Source organism: Schistocerca gregaria, chromosome 1 (genome assembly GCF_023897955.1).
Source record: "Schistocerca gregaria isolate iqSchGreg1 chromosome 1, iqSchGreg1.2, whole genome shotgun sequence".
NCBI classification, from domain to species: Eukaryota; Metazoa; Arthropoda; class Insecta; order Orthoptera; family Acrididae; genus Schistocerca; species Schistocerca gregaria.
In genome coordinates this window covers 1,062,962,874-1,062,981,218 of record NC_064920.1, presented here as the reverse complement: position 1 = coordinate 1,062,981,218, position 18,345 = coordinate 1,062,962,874, and the positions used below count along the sequence as shown (strand labels likewise).

At 47.4% G+C, this 18,345-nt stretch overlaps 2 protein-coding genes across 2 annotated transcripts in view; both read left to right on the top strand.

The window, feature by feature from the left end:
- The window catches only part of LOC126288157 (microtubule-associated serine/threonine-protein kinase 3-like), a 424,127-nt gene that overhangs the window by 167,054 nt on the left and 238,728 nt on the right, over positions 1–18,345 (top strand). The gene's annotated exons all lie outside the window — the stretch shown is intronic.
- LOC126281329 (uncharacterized) overlaps positions 15,626–18,345 on the top strand; it is a 43,963-nt gene continuing 41,243 nt past the window's right edge. Inside the window, exon 1 of the mRNA XM_049980193.1 lies at positions 15,626–15,703. Coding sequence (XP_049836150.1) covers positions 15,692–15,703 — 12 coding nt within the window. The 5' untranslated portion in view covers positions 15,626–15,691. The remainder of the gene's footprint in view (positions 15,704–18,345) is intronic.

Here is an 18,345-nt window from a genome sequence, read left to right as displayed (position 1 = left end):
GGTCCCATAACACTCCCCTGTGGCACGCCAGAGGTTACTTTAACGTCTGTAGACGTCTCTCCATTGATAACAACATGCTGTGTTCTGTTTGCTAAAAACTCTTCAATCGAGCCACACAGCTGGTCTGATATTCCGTAGGCTCTTACTTTGTTTATCAGGCGACAGTGCGGAACTGTATCGAACACCTTCCGGAAGTCAAGGAAAATAGCATCTACCTGGGAGCCTGTATCTAATATTTTCTGGGTCTCATGAACAAATAAAGCGAGTTGGGTCTCACACGATCGCGGTTTCCGGAATCCATGTTGATCCCTACAGAGTAGATTCCGGGTTTCCAAAAACGACATGACACTCGAGCAGAAAACATGTTCTAAAATTCTACAACAGATCGACGTCAGAGATACAGGTCTATAGTTTTGCGCATCTGCTCGACGACCCTTCTTGGAGACTGGGACTATCTGTGCTCTTTTCCAATCATTTGGAACCTTCCGTTCCTCTAGAGACTTGCGGTACACGGCTGTTAGAAGGGGGGCAAGATCTTTCGCGTACTCTGTGTAGAATCGAATTGGTATCCCGCCAGGTCCAGTGGACTTTCCTCTGTTGAGTGATTCCAGTTGCCTTTCTATTCGTTGGGCACTTATTTCGATGTCAGCCATTTTTTCTTTTGTGCGAGGATTTAGAGAAGGAACTGCAGTGCGGTCTTCCTCTGTGAAACAGCTTTGGAAACAGATGTTTAGTATTTGAGCTTTACGCGTGTCATCCCCTGTTTCAATACCATCATCATCCCGGAGAGTCTGGATATGCTGTTTCGAGCCACTTACTGATTTAACGTAAGACCAGATTTTCCTAGGATTTTCTGTCAAGTCGGCACATAGAATTTTACTTTCGAATTCACTGAACGCTTCACGCATAGCCCTCATTACGCTTACTTGGACGTCGTTTACTTGTTTGTCTGAGAGGCTTTGGCTGCGTTTAAACTTGCAGTGAAGCTCTCTTTGATTTCGCAGTAGTTTCCTAACGTTGTTGTACCACGGAGAGTTTTTCCCGTCCCTCACAGTTTTACTCGGCACGTACCTGTCAAAAACGCATTTTACTATTGCCTTGAACTTTTTCCATAAACACTCAACATTGTCAGTGTCGGAACAGAAATTTTCGTTTTGATCTCTTAGGTAGTCTGAAGTCTGCCTTGTATTACTCTTGCTAAACAGATAAACCTTCCTCCCTTTTTTTATATTCCTATTAACTTCCATATTCAGCGATGCTGCAACGGCCTTATGATCGCTGATTCCCTGTTCTGCACATACAGAGTCGAAAAGTTCGGGTCTGTTTGTTATCGATAGGTCCAAGATGTTATCTCCACGAGTCGGTTCTCTGTTTAATTGCTCGAGGTAATTTTCGGATGTGCACTCAGTATAATGTCACTCGATGCTCTGTCCCTACCACCCGTCCTAAACATCTGAGCGTCCCAGTCTATATCTGGTAAATTGAAATCTCCACCTAAGACTATAACATGCTGAGAAAATGTATTCCAAATTTTCTCTCAGTTGTTCTGCCACTAATGCTGCTGAGTCGGAAGGTCGGTAAAAGGAGCCAATTATTAACCTAGCTCGGTTGTTGAGTGTAACCTCCACCCATAATTATTCACAGGAACTATCCACTTCTACTTCACTACAGGATAAACTACTACTAACAGCGAAAAACACTCCACCACCGGTTGCATGCAATCTATCCTTTCTAAACACCGTCTGTACCTTTGTAAAAATTTCGGCAGAATTTCTGTCTGGCTTCAGCCAGCTTTCTGTACCTGCACTCCTGGAAATTGAAATAAGAACGCCGTGAATTCATTGTCCCAGGAAGGGGAAACTTTATTGACACATTCCTGGGGTCAGATACATCACATGATCACACTGACAGAACCACAGGCACATAGACACAGGCAACAGAGCATGCACAATGTCGGCACTAGTACAGTGTATATCCACCTTTCGCAGCAATGCAGGCTGCTATTCTCCCATGGAAACGATCGTAGAGATGCTGGATATAGTCCTGTGGAACGGCTTGCCATGCCATTTCCACCTGGCGCCTCAGTTGGACCAGCGTTCGTGCTGGACGTGCAGACCGCGTGAGACGACGCTTCATCCAGTCCCAAACATGCTCAATGGGGGACAGATCCGGAGATCTTGCTGGCCAGGGTAGTTGACTTACACCTTCTAGAGCACGTTGGGTGGCACGGGATACATGCGGACGTGCATTGTCCTGTTGGAACAGCAAGTTCCCTTGCCGGTCTAGGAATGGTAGAACGATGGGTTCGATGAGGGTTTGGATGTACCGTGCACTATTCAGTGTCCCCTCGACGATCACCAGAGGTGTACGGCCAGTGTAGGAGATCGCTCCCCACACCATGATGCCGGGTGTTGGCCCTGTGTGCCTCGGTCGAATGCAGTCCTGATTGTGGCGCTCACCTGCACGGCGCCAAACACGCATACGACCATCATTGGCACCAAGGCAGAAGCGACTCTCATCGCTGAAGATGACACGTCTCCATTCGTCCCTCCATTTACGCCTGTCGCGACACCACTGGAGGCGGGCTGCACGATGTTGGGGCGTGAGCGGAAGACGGCCTAACGGTGTGCGGGACCGTATCCCAGCTTCATGGAGACGGTTGCGAATGGTCCTCGCCGATACCACAGGAGGAACAGTGTCCCTAATTTGCTGGGAAGTGGCGGTGCGGTCCCCTACGGCACTGCGCATCCGTGCGTCGCTGCGGTCCGGTCCAAGGTCGACGGGCACGCGTACCTTCCGCCGACCACTGGCGACAAAATCGATGTACTGTGGAGACCTCACGCCCCACGTGTTGAGCAATTCGGCGGTACGTCCACCCGGCCTCCCGCATGCCCACTATACGCCCTCGCTCAAAGTCCGTCAACTGCACATACGGTTCACGTCCACGCTGTCGCGGCATGCTACCAGATTGCGATGGAGCTCCGTATGCCACGGCAAACTGGCTGATACTGACGGCGGCGGTGCACAAATGCTGCGCAGCTAGCGCCATTCGACGGCCAACACCGCGGTTCCTGGTGTGTCCGCTGTGCCGTGCGTGTGATCATTGCTTGTATAGCCCTCTCGCAGTGTCCGGAGCAAGTATGGTGGGTCTGACACACCGGTGTCAATGTGTTCTTTTTTCCATTTCCAGGAGTGTATAACGATATCAGCTTCGGTGCTTTCTGTCGCCACTTGAAGTTCCGGTACTTTACCAATGTAGCTTCGACAGTTTACAATTACAATACCGATTGCTGCTTGGTCCCCACATGTCCTGACTTTCCCCCGCAACCTTTGAGGCTGTTGCCCTTTTAGTATTTGCCCGAGGCCATCTAACCTAAAAAAAACGCCCAGCCCACGCTACACAACCCCAACTACCCGTGCAGCCGCTTGTTGCGTGTAGTGGACTCCTGACCTATCCATCGGAACCCGAAACACCACCACCCTATGGCGCACGTCGAGGAATCTGCAGCCCACACGGTCGCAGAACCGTCTCCACCTCTGATTCAGACCCTCCACTCGGCTCTGTACCAAAGGTCCGCAGTCAGTCCTGTCGACGAGCTGCAGATGGTGAGCTCTGCTTTCATTCCGCTAGCGAGACTGGCAGTCTTCACCAAATCAGATAGCCGCCGGAAGCCAGAGAGGATTTCCTCCCATCCATAGCGACACACATCATTGGTGCCGACATGAGCGACCACCTGCAGATGGGTGTACCCTGTGCCCTTCAAGGCATACGGAAGGACCATTTCCACATCTGAAATGACTCCCCCATGTATGCACACGGAGTGCACATAGGTTTTCTTCCCCTCTCTTGCTACCATATCCCTAAGGGGCCCCATTACGCGCCTGACGTTGGAGCTCCCAGCTACCAGTAAACCCACCCTCTGCGACCGCCCGGATCTTGCAGACTGAGGGGCAAGTTCAGGGCTCATATATGAATCGCCCAGAACAGTTCAATGAAACTCTGAAAAATTTTCAAGAAAATCGATTTTGAAGTTTTATGAACGCCGTTAATATGGGAAAGCGAAGTTTGTTATTCTCGGCAGGCCATGTAGTTGTTTGGTTGAATGCTAACCTGCCACATCCTGCATTTAGGTTCGATTCCCTGCTGATGGAAATTTTTGAATAGGGGAGCATGTTCTGTAGCAATTCCATGAAGTATGAAAAACAAAGATGGAAAAAACAATAACGCACGACATTGGTAATCGCTCGTTCGTATCTCGCTTCGGTCACTATTTCTTCGTTTCTTCTGTTCAGCTCGTATACCTACGTCATTCAAATATAAAATTCATCACATGTATAGTAATTAGTAACCTGCCTATACAACAATACCTATCTGACTGTGGCACAGCGCCATAACTAAGTCTGCGTACAGACACTGGGACCTACGCGGAAGAGAACAGCCTTCTTCACAGAAATCACAATGCGTTCCACAAACATCGATCACGAGGTATTTAAGTCGCGCTCTTTATATATGATATCGGCAGCTCTTTGGACAAAATAAAACAGGCTAACTCGGTATTTACACAGTGTCGGAGAGCATTTGATACAGTAACACATCGAGGCGTTCGAAAGCTGATAGGTTTTTATGGTATATCGAACAAGGTTTGTGACTGGATCGGAAATTTCCTGACAGAGAGAAGGCTGCAGCACGTTATCCTTTACGCAGAGTCAAGTGTTTCAAATGGCTCTGAGCACTATGGGACATCTGAGGTCATCAGTCTCCTAGAACATAGAACTACTTAAACCTAGCCTACCCAACACACATCCATGTCCGAAGCAGGATTCGAACCTGCGACCGTAGCGGTCGCGCGGTTCCAGACTGAAGCGCCTAGAGCAGCTCGGCCACAGCGGCCGGCCGCAGAGTCAGCTGCAGACACAGGGGTAATATACGGTGCGCCCCAGTGTAGCTTAAAAAGCCACAGTTGTTCATCTTATAACTATTTAAAGACTTGGCGCACAGTGTTCGCTGCAGTCATGTTGTTGTTGTGGTCTTCAGTCCTGAGACTGGTTTGATGCAGCTCTCCATGCTACTCTAACCTGTGCAAGCTTCTTCATCTCCCAGTACCTACTGCAACCTACATCCTTCTGAATCTGCTTGGTGTATTCATCTATTGGTCTCCCTCTACGATTTTTACCCTCCACGCTGCCCTCCAATACTAAATTGGTGATCCCTTGATGCCTCAGAACATGTCCTACCAACCGATCCCTTCTTCTGGTCAAGTTGTGCCACAAACTTCTCTTCTCCCCAATTTTATTCAATACTTCCTCATTAGTTACGCGATCTACCCATCTAATCTTCAGCATTCTTCTGTATCACCACATTTCGAAAGCTTCTATTCTCTTCTTGTCCAAACTATTTATCGTCCATGTTTCACTTCCATACATGGCTACACTCCATACAAATACCTTCAGAAATGACTTCCTGACACTTAAATCTATACTCGATGTTAACAAATTTCTCTTCTTCAGAAACGCTTTCCTTGCCATTGCCAGTCTACATTTTGTATCCTCTCTACTTTGACCATCATGAGTATTTTGCTCCCCAAATAGCAAAACTCCTTTACTACTTTAAGTGTCTCATTTCCTAATCTAATTCCCTCAGCATCATCCGACTTAATTCGACTACATTCCATTATCCAAGTTTTGCTTTTGTTTATGTTCATCTTATATACTGCTCTCAAGACACTGTCCATTCCATTCAACTGCTCTTCCAAGTCCTTTGCTGTCTCTGACAGAATTACAATGTCATCGGCGAACCTCCAAAAGTTGTCGATTTTCCGATATGTCGTCGTCGTCTTCGTTTCCACCTTACCCAGCATCAGGCCGGGTTGGAACATTTACGGTAATTCTCCAGTTTCCTCTGCCTTTACACCATTCCATCATTCTTCTTCTATAACCTTTCTCTTCCTGTCCAGATTTCTTACTCTTAAACTCGTCCTTATTGAGTCAATTCATCTTGCTCTAGGATAAGTATTTGATTCTCGAGAACTTAATTATCTGTTTCTGGAAGCTCTCTACAGGATATACAAACAAGGGCGTCAGGAAATATTACAAGCTTGTTTAACGGGCAACACAGTGTAAAAGAGAAGTTGAAAATCTTAACTAGCGGTCACTCGAAGAAAGACGTCATACAACCGGCGCGAGAAGCCGCTTACAAGACTTCAAGAACCGTCTATGAGGGCAGAAACTGGAAATATCCACGAGCTGCTTAGATATGTGTCCTGTTGATATCTCGCAGATAAAATTAGTAACACTCGCCCACAGGAGTACCAGCGGCTTTTTTGTACCACGCTGCATCAATCAATGGTATGATTATAAACCTTAATATATGGTACGATGAAAATTTCCCTCTGCCACGCTTGTTACAGCAATCCACAGGATGTCTATGTAAAAGCCCCTGGACGATGACAAACTTCTCTCAAAAAATAGACAGGAAAAACCACTCTTGCTGTTTTAATACACACAAGATGCGCTGCAAACGATAGATGCAGATAGCAGATAGTTTCTTACCGGTCAAACCAGTGCGCTATACTGCACACCAGTTATTCAAGAGAAATGAAACTAACATGAGGCGTGCCCGCCCAGTTGGCCGTGCGGTCTAACCCACGGCTTTTCGGGCGGGAAGGAGCGCCTGGTCCCCGGCACGAGTCCGCCCGGCGGGTTTGTGTCGAGGTCCGGTGAGCCGGCCAGTCTGTGGATGGTTTTTAGGCGGTTTTCCATATGCCTCGGAGAATGCGGACTGGTTTCCCTTATTCCGCCTCAGCTACACTATGTCGGCGATTGCTGCGCAAACCCGTTATCCACGTACGCGTACACCACCATTACTCTACCACGCAAACATAGGGCTTACACTTGTCTGGTGTGAGACATTCCCTGGGGGATGCACCGGGGGCCGAACCGCACAATTACCCTGGGTTCTATGTGGGGCGGCAGAGGGGTGAAGTGGACTGCGGTAGTCGTCGTGGGATTATGGACCACTGTGCCTGCGGCGGGGACGGAGCCTCTCCGTCGTTTCTAGGTCCCCGGCTAACATAACATAACATAACATTAGGTGTGCCCGATGAAGCGTAATGACCGCTAATCTTCTCAATATACGTATACGATTGATCAGATACGATTAGTAGCATTATAACATTGTCCACTAGCGATGCAGTTTTGTACAGCCAATTAATATCGTCAAACGAGAATATGGAAGTGCAGAAAGAACTCGACAAAATTTGCGCTTAGTGTATTGAATAGAAGCTCTCTTTCAATGTATGTAAATTGAAGAAACGGCGTACAGCAAAGAGGAATAACCTAACAACATTTGATTATAAGATCAGTCGTGAACATCGAGTACGCCACATCGAATAAGCATTAAGGGCTAATCTTTCTTTCTTTCTTTTGCTTGTCCCGCATCTTGCCCAGGGTCAGCATGGTTAAGGTCAGATTTGGCATGGGTAATTTTAAGGAATGGCGGGATGCCCTTCCTGTCGCCACCCCGAATGCACCGAGGACGGAACGAGTGTACCCCAGCTGTCTGCGTCTAGTGTAAGCCATGGAAGAGTGTGAAAGTGTTCAAATATCTGCGAGTCGTGTAACTGAGGCGGGACATGGGGACCTGACTGGTATTCAGTCAGTGCGATGTGGAAAACCGCCTGAAAACCAAATCCAGACTGGCCAGCACACCGGCCCTCGTCTTTAATCTGCCAGACGGATTCGATCCGGGACCAGCGCGATCCCCCGAGTCCAGGAAGCAGCGCATTAGCGCTCTCGGCTAACCTGGCGGGTCATTAAGGACTAATACTGAGAATCAGTATGACAAAGGACGATCACGTAAAATCAGTGTTAAGGAAGGGAAATGGAAGACATAGATTTATAGTGTTCCTGGAAAGTGCAATGCGACCAGTTCCAGAATATTGTTTCAGGGAATCGAGACCTTATCAAGCACTTTTGACAACAGTCCAATCAATTCATTGACGTGGTCCTATGATCGCAACAGGTCGTTATAGGTCGTACGAAAGTGTAACGGAAATGCTCAGGTGACGTACAGGAGAATCCTTGGAAGAGAGACGACGTGGATCTCGTGAAAGCCAATTCCATAAACTGAAAGAACCCATATTCTAATATGACCGTATGACCATCATGCTGCCACTGTCGTGCATATTGCCTAATGGTTGTCAAAATCAGGCAATAGGGCATGTATAGGGCATTTTTCCGTCTCTCAGTTACAGACGCAACAGAAAATTGAGAATATTGACAAAATGTACTTTCTCACGTATCCTGTACAGTGGCTCGCGGAGTATATATACACTGAGGTGGGATAGCGATATGTACAGTCAAGAAGGTTAGAAGAATGTTACTGCTAGATAGGGCAGATAAGCAGTTGTTACCGTCTCTCTTAGACAGTGAACTGATATCATTAAGTTCCAGTAAGACGGGTGTACAGGAATTATGGGCAAAGTTTAAGCAGATTGTAAATCGTGGTCTGGGGAGTTACGTTCCTAGTAGATGGATAAATGATGAAAAAGATAACTATAGTTAAATAATGAAATTCCTAAGATGCTGAGGTTTTTGCACTTTCAGTTCAAAAGAGAACGTACAAATGACGACAAGCGAAGGCTAGTAGAGATTCGTACGTATGGGAAAATATGTATGCGCGAAGCATACAACTACCACCGTCACACCTTAGCAAAAGATCTGGCAGAGAACCTGAGAAAATTCTGGTCTTACGTTAAATCGATAAGCTGGTCTAAGGCTTTCACTCAGTCCCTTGTTGAACGGTGTAGTGTAGCAGTTGAAGATGCCAAAACGAAAGCCGAAGTTTTAAATTTCACGTTCATGAAATCGTTCACACAGGATAATCGTGTAAGTATACCGTCATTTGACCATCGGACAGACCCCTTATGGACAACGTAGTGATATGCATCCCTGGCGTAGAGAGAAACGTGAAAGATTTGAAAGTAAATACACACATCAGAAAAAGTTTTAGATCACCGCGGTTCCCAGAACTCCTGAAGATAGACGTTGACTGTGGATGTTGTATCTCAGACACAGTCCCTTTCACTGTTCAGATATGTCTCTAAACCGGCCCGAAGATGTAAACAACCTTGCATGAGCAACGCCGTTTAGACGGAGGGGGTCTGACAACCGATCAGTTGCAGTCATTCCACCAGGAGGGAGGTACACGGCTCGTGTTGTCTGTAGTTCCACCATGCTTAGACGGTCATTGCCGCGGTTCGATAGCGTCCGCATTGTTACTTTGTGGCAGGAAAGGCTCTCAACAAGGGAAGTTCCAGGCGTCTCGGAGTGAATCAAAATGATGTAGTTCGGACATGGAGGAGATACAGAGAGACAGAAATTGTCGATGACATGCCTCACTTAGGCCGTCCAAGGGCTACTATTGCAGTGGATGACCGCTACCTAAGGATTATGGCTCGGAGGAACCCTGACAGCAACGCCACCATGTTGAATAATGCTTTTCGTGCAACCACTCAAACTGTACGCAATAGCCTGTCTGATGCGCAACTTCACACCCGAAGACCATGACGAGGTCCATCTTTGCAACCAGGACACCATGCAGCGCGGTACAGATACGCCCAACAACATTCCGAATAGATCGCTCAGGATTGACATCACCTTCTCTTCACCGATGAGTGTCAAATATGCCTTCTACCAGACATTAGTTGGAGACGTGTTTGGACGTAACCTGGTCACGCTGAACGCCTTCGACACACTGTCCAGAGAGTGCAGCAAGGTGGAGGCTCCCTGTTGTGTTGGGGCGGCATTATGTGGAGTCGACGTACGCCGCTGGTGGTCATGGAAGGCGCCGTAACGGCTTTACGATACGCGAATGCCTTCCTCCAACCGATAGTGCAATCATATCTGCAGCATATTGGCGCTGCATTCGTCTTCTTGGACGACAATTGGCGCCCTCATAGCGAACATATTGCGAATGACTTCCTTCACGATAACGACATCGCTCGACCAAAGCGACCCACCAACCACTCTGAGAGATCTACGCCGAATCGCCGTTGAGGAGTGGGACAGTCTGACTGAAAGTACCTTGATGAAATTTTGATAGTATGCCACGACGAATACAGGCATACATCAATGCAAGAGGACGTGCTACTGGGTATTAGAGGTACCGGTGTGTACAGCAATCTGGACCAGCACCTCTGAAAGTCTCGCTGTGTGGTGGTACAACATGCGATATGTGGTTTTCAGGAGCAATAAATAGGACGGAATTGATGTTATGTTTATCTCCATTCCAGTTTTATGTGCAGGTTCCGGAACTCTCGGAACCGAGGTGATGCAGAACGTTTTTTGATGTGTGTAAATCACCACGTCTAGATGCAATACCAATTCGGTTTTGCAAAGAGTACTCTATGGTACTGGTCTCTTATCTAGCGTGGGTCTATCGTGAATCTCTCGCCTAGCACAAAGGCCCAAGTGACTGAAAAAAGGCGGAGGTGATTCCACTGTATAAGAAGGGTAAAAGAACGGACCTTCATAATTACACAGCACCATCCCTAACCTCTGTTTGCTGCAGAATCCTCGAACATATTCTCGGTTCGAATATAATGAACTTTCTTGAGACTAAGAAACTTACATCCACGAATCAGTATGGTTTTACAAAGCATCGCTCGTGCAAAACTCAGCTTTCTCTTTTCTCACGTGATATATTGCGAACTATGGAAGAAGGGTAACAGGCAGATTCCATATTGCTAGATTTCCGGAAAGTATTTGACACGGTGCCCCACTGCAGGCTGTTAGCGAAGATACGAGCATATGGAATAAGTTCACATATATGTGAGTGACTCGAAGACTCCTCTAAGTAATGAAACCCAGTATGTTGTCCTCGACGTCGAATATTCATCGGAGACAACGGTATCGTCAGGAATGCCCCAGAGAAACGTGATAGGACCGCTGTTATTGTCGCTACACATAAATGATTTGGCGAACAGGGTGGGCAGCAACCTGCTGTTGTTTGCTGATGATACTGTGGTGTACAATAAGATGTCGAAGTGAAGTGACTGTAGGAAGACACAAAACAACTTAGACAAAATTTCTAGTTGGTGTGATGGATGGCAGTTAGCGTTAAATGTGGAAAAAATGTAAGGTGATGCGGATGAATAGGAAGGTCAAACCTGTAAATTTCGGATACAGTATTATTAGTGCCCTAGTGACTAGTAGTGGTACAGGATACCCTCCTCCACGCTCCGTACGGTGGCTTGCGGAGTATCTGTGAACATGTAGATGAATAGATGGCGGTAGTATTGCGTAAATAAGGTATAAAAGGGCAGCGCATTGGTGGAGCTGTCATTTCTACTAGGATGATTCATGTGAAAAGGTTTCTGACGAGAATTGACAGACTTTGTACGCAGAATAGCAGTTGGAACTAGACGCATGGTTCATTGTATTTCGAAAATCGTTTGGTAATTCAACATTCAGAGATCCATAGTATCAAGAGTGTACCGAGAACACCAATGTCAGGCATTACCTCTCACCACGGACAACGCAGTGGCCGACGGCTTTCACAAACGACCCGTAGCAGCGGAGTCTACGTAGAGCTGTCACTGTTAACAGACAAGTAACACTATGTGAAATAAAAGGAGATATCAATGTAGGACGTATGACAAAAGTATCCGTTAGAACAGTGCGACAAAATGTGGGGTTAACGGGCTATGCCAACAGACGACCGAAGCGAGTACCTTCGCTAACAGCACGACATCGCCTGCAGTCCTCTCCTGGGCTCGTGACCATATCGGTTGGATCCTAGACGAGTGGGTCGGCCGGTGTGGCCGAGCGGTTCTAGGCGCTTCAGTCTGGAACCGCGCGACCGCTACGGAAGCAGGTTCGAATCCTGCCTCGGGCATTGATGTGTGTGATGTCCTTAGGTTAGTTAGGTTTAAGTAGCTCTAAGTTCTAGAGGACTGATGACCACAGATGTTAAGTCCCATATTGCTCAGAGTCATTTGAACCATTTTGAACCTAGACGAGTGGATAATCGTGGACTGGTCAGATAAGTCCAGATTTCAGTCAGTAAGAACTGATGATAGGGTTGGAGTGTGTGGCGGACCCAACGAAGCCATGGACACAAGCTGTCAACAAGCCACTGTGCAAGCTGGTGGTGTCGGCTGTGCGCTCATGGAATGGACTGGGTCCTCTGCTCCAACTGAGTCGATCATTGAGTGGAATTGGTTATGTTAGGCTACGTGGAGATGAAATAAAATGTCGTGTGCCTAGGGCCTCCCGACCGGTAGGCCGGTCACCTGGTGCAAGTCCTTTGATGTGACGCCATTTCGGCGACTTGCGTGTCGTTGGGGATGAGATGATGATGATTGCGACAACACAAGACCCAGTCCCTGAGCGTAGAAAATCCCAGACCCAGCCAGGAATCGAACCCGGCCCCCTTGGCGTGGCAGTCCGTTGAACTGACCACTCAGCTATCGGAGCAAGCAGTTGGAGATCATTTGCAGCCATTCACGAACTTCATGTTTCCAAACAATGGCGGAATGTTTATAGATGACAATGCTCCATGTCACCGGGCCACAATTGTTCGCTATTGGTTTCAAAAACTATTCCGGACGATTCGAGCGAAATGGCCGACATCAATGCCATAGAATTTGCATGGGACATAATCGAGACGACAGTTCGCGCACGGACTCCTGCACCGGCAACACTTGCGCAGTTATGGACGGCTACAGAGGAACCGTGGCTCAGTATTTCTGCACAGGACTTCCAACGACTTGTTGACTCCATGCCACGCCGAGTTGCTGCGCTACGCCGGACAAAAGGACGTGCGACACGATATTAGGAGGCATTCCACTACTTTTCTCATCTGATTGTACAGTGTATTTCACAATTACTATCACAGGCTTTACGGGTTCTAGAGGGGACTTAGTAGATAAAGTTTTTGTAAGGAACCAGTGTTCGGAAGTGTGTAGTTCGGATAAGTTTGCAGGACGAATAGCTTTCAAATCTCCCGAATGAAATTTTCACTCTGCAGCGGAGTGTGCGCTGGTATGAAACTTCCTGGCAGATTGAAACTGTATGCCGGACCGAGACTCGAACTCAGGACCTTTGCCTTTCGCGGGCAAGTGCTCAGTTTGGAAGGTAGGAGGCGAAGTTCTGGCGGAATTGAAGATGTGAGGACGGGTCGTGAGTCCTGCTTGGGTACCTCGGAGGTAGAGTACTTGCCCGCGAAAAGCAAAGACCCCGAGTTCGAGTCTCGGTCTGCTACACAGTTTTAATGTGCCAGGAAGTTTCAAATCCCCCGTTTGGCGGTACTCATACAAACAGGAAAGATGGTACCAGATAGCTGACATTCCTGTAAGATGTACTGTTGCTGCTGAAAGATCTGTCACGTCACTCCGTCAGCAAATGTGGTTCCGGCATGATATCACACTTATGCCGTTTGCACATGTCGTCAGCTAAAATCTCTGCCAGACATGACGTGAGACTTAGATTCCTCGAGGTGGACCAACTCCTTGGCCACCTCAGGCGCCAACTTTAGCTCCTAACAAAGTTTTCCTTGTGGGGCCTATAGAGATACAGTGATACACTACTGGCCACTAAAATTGCTACACCAAGAAGAAATGCACATGATAAACGGGTACTCATTGGACAAATAACATGTGATTACATTTTTACGCAATTTGGATGCATAGATCCTGAGAAACCAGTACCCAGAACAACCAGTTCTGGCCGTAATAACGGCCTTGATAGGCCTGGGCATTGAGTCAAACAGGGCTTGGATAGCGTGTACAGGTACAGATGCCCATGCAGCTTCAACACGATACCACAGTTTATCAAGAGTAGTGAGTAGCGTATTTTGACGAGCAAGTTGCTCGGTCACCATTGACCAGACGTTTTCAATTGGTGAGAGATCTGGAGAATGTACTGGCCAGGGCAGCAGTCGCACATTTTCTGTATCCAGAAAGGCCCGTACAGAACCTGAAACATGCGGTCGTGCATTGTCCTGCTCAAATGTAGGGTTTCGCAGGGATCGAATGAAGGGTAGAGCCACGGGTCGTAACACATCTGAAATGTAACGTCCACTGTTCAAAGTGCCGTCAATGCGAAAAAGAGGTGACCAAGACGTGTAAGCAATGCCACCCCATACTATCACGCCGGTTGATATGCCAGTATGGCGATGACGAATACAAGCTTCCAATATGCGTTCACCGCGATGTCGCCAACCACGGTTGCGACCATCACGATGCTGTAAACAGAACCTGTATTCACCCGAAAAAATGACATGTTGCCATTCGTGCACCCAGGTTCGTCGTTGAGTACACCATCGCAGGCGCTCCTGTCTGTGATGCAGCGTCAAGGATAACGGCAGCCATGGTCTCCAAGCTGATAGTCCATGCTGCTGCAAAAGTTGCCGAACTGTTCGTGCAGATGGTTGTTGTCCCCATCTGTTGACTCATGGATCGAGACGTAGCTGCACGATCCGTTACAGTCATGCGGATAAGATGCCTGTAATCTCGACAGTTAGTGATACGAGGCCGTTGGGATCCAGCACTGCGTTCCGTATTACCCTCCTGAAACCACCGATTCCATATTATGCTAACAGTCATTGGATCTCGACCAACGCGAACAGCAATGTCGCGATACGATAAACCGCAATCGCGATAGGCTACAGTCCCACCTTTATCAAAGTCGGAGACGTGATGTACGCATTTCTCCTCCTTACACGAGGCATCACAACAACGTTTCTCCAGGCAGCGCCGGTCAACTGCTGTTTGTGTATGAGAAATCGGTTGGAAACTTTCCTCATGTCAGCACGTTGTAGGTGTCGCCACCGTCGCCAGCCTTGTGTGAATGCTCTGAAAAGCTGATCATTTGCATATCACAGCATGTTCTTCCTGTCGCGTCTTTAGCACGTCACCTTCGTGGTGTAGCAATTTTAATGGCCAGTAGTGTAGAAGAAGATCGCCTTGCACGAGTTTGGCGGCAGCAGCGTTTATTCAGCACACACCCGGTTTGTGTACGTTGTGAGTGGTAACATGCGTCGCAGATACACACCTTGTGCAAAGAACAGCAGGCTCGCCACATGCAGCAGTCCCTGTAGAGCACACAAGACAGAGATCATTGTCTCCGTTACTTGCGTACCGTGAAGCGATAGGTTTGGAAGTTATCCGGTCTCCAAATTTATTTTACACTCAAACGGTGCTTTTCCGCATATGGGTTCCTTATGAAAAGTTTTCCTGCAGAGTTCCATCTACAGCCCGTAGAAGTCTGTAATAGTAATTGTGAAACACTGTATACATGTTCATGTCTTATGTCCTGCAACGTTCCACATTTTAACTCCGGTCCCCCTCGATACGACCGGCCGTATTGATCACCACAGCACTGTGCGTCCTTCCAGTAAGGGAAGAGTGGGAGGCTGGAAGAAATGCGGAGAGGGGGGCGGGGGCCACAAGGTCGTAAAGCAGTAGTTAACTCGCAGTCCGTGCCTCGTTATAAAACAAATCTGTCACAGCTTGCGCATAGTGTCGAAATATCGCCGCTTCGAGCGACACTGTGTGTTTACGACGCACACGCTATCTGTGGGGGCGTAGCCCGCCATCTGGAGCCTGCTACTCTCGACCCTGCCTGCCTGGTAGTTGTGTCAGCTGCGCGGTAGCGGACGTCGGCCAACACGGAGCGCCTCTTGGGCTGTATGGGAGCCAAGGTCAGTCTGAGCATCAGCCGTGCGCTGCTCTGTACAGTGTTCTTGATGTTGTCTCCAGCCGCCAGGAGCTGGGAGTGCCACGAGCAGCGCGGAGCCGTTTTCAGCCTTTTTCTGTCACTTTTTCGTTCTGCAGTAGCTCCTCAGTGCGACTCTTCAGTTGATGTTGAGCAATTTTCCGTTGCACGGTCAGATATATGTCCAACGGGCGACAATTCTATAATCGACCATTCCACCTCTTTCAGATATTTTGATGGACTCATTACGGTTGAATGCAACCCTCGCATCAGTTTTTATTTTGGCTACTCTGTACCAAACTGCTCAAAAGTTTTGCACACTAACGTATCTGCAAACATTTGTGTGCTTAGAGGAGGGAGCAGAGAACGGTAGAATGAACCTAATGAAACTGATAAAGTGTCGACAATATTTTACTCTAGGTATTAATTCTAGGTATCAATTCTCTAGGGGCAACGGCCTTGCCGCAGTAGATACACAGGTTCCCGGGAGACACCGAAGTTAAGCATTGTCGGGCGTTGTCGGCACTTGGATGGGTGATCAGCCGGGCCTCCATGCGCTGTTGCCGTTTTTCGGGGTGCACTCTGCGTCGTGATGCCAATTAAGGAGCTACTCGACCGAATAGTGGCGGCTTCGTTCTAGAATACCATAATTACAACCGGGAGAGCGGTGCGCTGACCACACGCCCCTCCTATCCGCATCCTCCGCTGAGGATGACACGGCGGTCGGATGGTCCCGGAGGGCCACTCGTGGCGTGAATACGGAGTGTTTATTAATTATAGTCTGTGATGATCTTCTTAAAGACCTGAGTACAAACAGTTTTTCATTCACATTCATCCAGCATACGTAATTGTGGTACAGTCAGAAAGCAATAAGCAAAAAAAAAAAAAAGCCTCGTCGTTTTGTGTAAAAACGTAAGTTCCACACTCAGACTGTTCGAAGAGGCATGTTGACTCAGCACAACTTGGTTGCCTCAGTATGACTCAAAATAGTACCCAGGTTTGAAAATGCACGCCATACACTAAAGTTAATTACCTGGTGCAAAATATTTTGGTACATAATTGGAATAAATAGACACAAAAAAGAACCTTTCCGGTTCACTCTGATGTGTTGCTGGGACATGCCGCAGCTCGTGGTAAATTAACTTCACGCTGAAATAAAAACAAGACAACAACCTTTTAAAAGTAATCATCGTTTACTTTAACTGTTAAAATTGTTTATTTGTCATTTATAAGGTTGCAGTCTAGCCATTTCACGTGGACACAGTTTCGTGCTGCAGCAGATGCGAAATTTAAAAATCCTGGAGTATTCGCTACTTTCCACTGCAAACATAGCTAAATTTCAACCGTGCTTTTGATTAATAAAAATTTATAACTGTCAGAAGCGATGATGATGTCATTTACAAAGATTTACATGACCTTAAACCCCACTCAAGAAAAATTGAAACATTAACCAAAATACGCAAATGTTGGCACATGTTTAAAATCAAAATCTACTGCCCAGAGTAACATTCATTACGATAGGGTATACATGATATATCCTGTAGGGCGTTCGGTATGGCTGAAGGTGAACACACTACGTACGTCGCGATCGCAGTTTAGACTTATTATTCCGAGATTACCGGTTTCAACAATCTTATGCTGTCATCATCTCATCTTATTGGCCTTGTTATAAAATTGCCATATTACATTACATGTCTTTTTTGCTTTGACTTCATGTAATGTAACGTGGCAGACGTCGGCAGCATAAGACTGTTGAAACCGGTCGTCTTGGAAAACTAAAAGTGTCTACACTGCCATCGCGTTGTACGAAGTGTGTTCGTTTCAGTGTTTCTCCCCGCTGTATGTCGTAACACGCTTACATCTTAACTGGTGTGCTATTCACAACGTTACTGTTCCATTCTTCGACGTTAGTCTCCCGTAGGTCGTCCAAAGTGTGAAGGGAGTTCTTGTGACAACGTCCTGCAAGCTTCATCTGCTCCCAGGCGCACTCAGTCGGGTTTACGTTAGAGAATACTGCATTGCCTTCCCATGCAGTTGACTCCCGCCTTCTTGAGGGAGATGTTCATGTGGTGCGCAGAGTGAGATCGTGTGCTTATTCTTGAAAGACGAAACCGTCACTGAAAATACGTTGGAGGATCTTGTCCCGATACTACCACCTCCCTGCTAAACTCGTGGAATCTTCTACGAGGATAATTAGAAGTCGTAGAAATTCTGCACTCGTTCGTAAAGAGAAACCGACGCCATTGATCACGACTCGATTCCAGGTGTTCTCCCGTGAAACCTTTTCGGGCTCGACGGTGATGGTTTTTACTGCCGTTCTGGATATGGTTCCGTTCTTTCTAAGTCGACGCAGCACTCCCAGCCTCCGAAAACGCAGCCCCTTGTTCTGTTGCATTGTCCTTCGTGTACCTGTTGGTGTGGTCTTCAGTCCGAAATCTTATGATGCAGCTCTCCAGTTTAGTCTATCCTGCGCAGATTTCTTGATATCCAAAGAACTGTTGCAGCCTCATCCATTTGAACATGCTTACTGTATCCATGCTTTGGTCTCGCTCTAATTTAGCACCCCCCCCCCCCCCCCTCACACACACACAAAAACACTCCCTCTCTCCCTTCCAATATCAAGTTGAC